The sequence below is a fragment of the Clupea harengus genome, chromosome 13, assembly GCF_900700415.2.
Source record: "Clupea harengus chromosome 13, Ch_v2.0.2, whole genome shotgun sequence".
In the NCBI taxonomy this organism is placed as follows: domain Eukaryota; kingdom Metazoa; phylum Chordata; class Actinopteri; order Clupeiformes; family Clupeidae; genus Clupea; species Clupea harengus.
Window position 1 is genome coordinate 19,099,232 of NC_045164.1, and position 2,500 is coordinate 19,101,731.

General features: G+C 46.7%; 1 protein-coding gene across 1 annotated transcript in view; it reads right to left on the bottom strand.

Moving 5' to 3' along the window:
- The window catches only part of gdf10a (growth differentiation factor 10a), a 4,348-nt gene that overhangs the window by 1,717 nt on the left and 131 nt on the right, over positions 1 to 2,500 (bottom strand). Inside the window, exon 1 of the mRNA XM_042709590.1 lies at positions 2,418 to 2,500. This exon is cut by the window's right edge and continues 131 nt beyond it. Coding sequence (XP_042565524.1) covers positions 2,418 to 2,500 — 83 coding nt within the window. The remainder of the gene's footprint in view (positions 1 to 2,417) is intronic.

Below are 2,500 nucleotides of genomic sequence, written 5' to 3' on the forward strand. Positions count from 1 at the left end.
CAAACGATCTGAACAAACCTAATGTACTCCATAACACATACATAGGTAAAAACACACACACACACACACGTACAGGCTACTAATGTGCTCCATAACACACACATAAGTAAACACACACACACAAGTACAAGCTGCATTCCTTAATTGTGTAACTACATGTGTGTGTCTGCCTGTGAGAAACCATCATGCTCATGGTCCTGACCACACAACATGTCTGAACAACACGCCTGCACAACACGCTTGAACAACACGCCTGAACAACACGCACAACACACCTGCACAACATGCACAACACACCTGCACAACACGCCTGAACGCACAACGCGTCTGAACAACACGCCTGAACAACACGCACAACACGCCTGAACAACACGCCTGAACAACACGCCTGAACAACACGCACAACACGCCTGAACAACACGCACAACACGCCTGAACAACACGCACAACACACCTGCACAACACGCCTGAACGCACAACGCGTCTGAACAACACGCCTGAAAAACACGCACAACACGCCTGAACAACACGCCTGAACAACACGCACAACACGCCTGAACAACACGCCTGAACAACACGCACAACACGCCTGAACAACACGCACAACACGCCTGAACAACACGCACAACACGTCTGAACAACACGCCTGAACAACACACACAACACGCCTGAACAACACGCCTGCACAACACGCCTGAACAACACGCACAACACAACTGCTCAGCGCCAGCGACAGAAAGATTAAAGGTCCCCTTGTTTTGCCAAGGACCTTTAGGTATAGATTTATATATTTACAACACATACACCCTGATGTTCAAGTAACACACACACTTAAGTTCAAGTAACACACACCATAATGAAGAGGTAAAAACACCAGAGGAAAACACACACTCACACACACACACAGAAGAATACTAATATTTCAGACTCTGTTCACACTCCAAGCGCACACACATTTTTATCTTAAACAAAAGCTTTCAGACTGTAACAATTTCACAGGGATCACACACCCATAAATCCACTCACACGTTCACACGTTCACACGCACACGCACACACACACACACACACACACACACACACAGATGCACGTTTACACACTATTGTTGGAGAAGTAGAAGAACAACAGGCTTTTGTTCCTGGACTGTTCTCTAAGGACCTATGGTGGAGTATGTGTGTGTGTGTGTGTGTGTCTAAAGCATGTGGAAATGCTTACACAGACCCCCCCCGCCACACACACACACACACACACGCACACACACACACACCATGTCCATAAATAAACCTGCAGCACTGAGATCTATATCTCAGTAGCCTAGAGAAAGGAATAACACACACACACTCTCTCCATCTCCCTCTCTCTCACACACACTCTCTCTCTGTCTCTCTCCATCTCCCTCTCTCTCTCACACACACTCTCTCTGAATTTTCACCTAACACTCTCTCTCTCTCCCCTCCCTATCACACACACACATACTCTCTCTCTCCCACAAACACTCACTCTCTCCATCTCCCACTCTCTCTCTCACACACACACACACTCTCTCTCTCAATCTCTCTCTCAAACATACTCTCTCTCTCCATCTCTCTCTCTCACAAACACATCTAGTTCTGGTTAACTGTGGAATGGATCTTAAATTGGTCTGGAATGAATATCCTGTTGAATAATATCTAGAGCTTGGATCTAGAACAGATCTACAACAGATAAATAGGGATCGAAGGCCACGATACGATACTATTGCGATATTTGGGCCACGATACGATACAATCCCGATATTTAGGCCACGATACGATAATGTTGTGATTCTTTACATTTGATGATATCGCAAATATTGTAGTTCAATTCTGTTCTACATTGCGATTTATTTCTACCATATTTGTAACGTTTCTTAGTGGATCTACAGTTGATCTCCACCCTCTACAGATAAGGCGTGGATCTATAGTGGATCTGGAGTGGATCTGGAGTGGATCTACAGTGGATCCTCCAGATCAAGGTTGTTCAGCTGCTGCCGTCCTATTGTCTCTTCTCCTCTAGTCCTCTGCTGTCATTCACATGACATGTCAAACTGTCGCACACACACACACACACACACACACACGCACGCAAACTTTCGGAGGTGAGCTCTTGCATAGCCTCCCTTTATCCAAGCTGCCTCGGGCTGGCCCCTGCACACGCATTCTTGTATATGTTGGGCGCCTGTGCTAACTCTGGCTAACCAAGCAGGCCATTTGGTGGTATTTACACACGGGACTAACCGCTAACGTGTTAATACGCAGGTGAGGCAGAACTGTATATAACATATACAGTAATCAGATGCCCAAAGACACTCCACTCAGCTTGAGGACGGAGAGATGGAGAGGAAAGAAGCTCACGAGACAGGAGCCACACTTCCAGGATCACACAGATTGGTTACTCACTCGCACGGAAGCTTCTGACGGTGTTGGCGTCGCTGGACTGGCGCAGTTCCCGCGAGTACTTCTCGTAGATTTTTATCATGTGC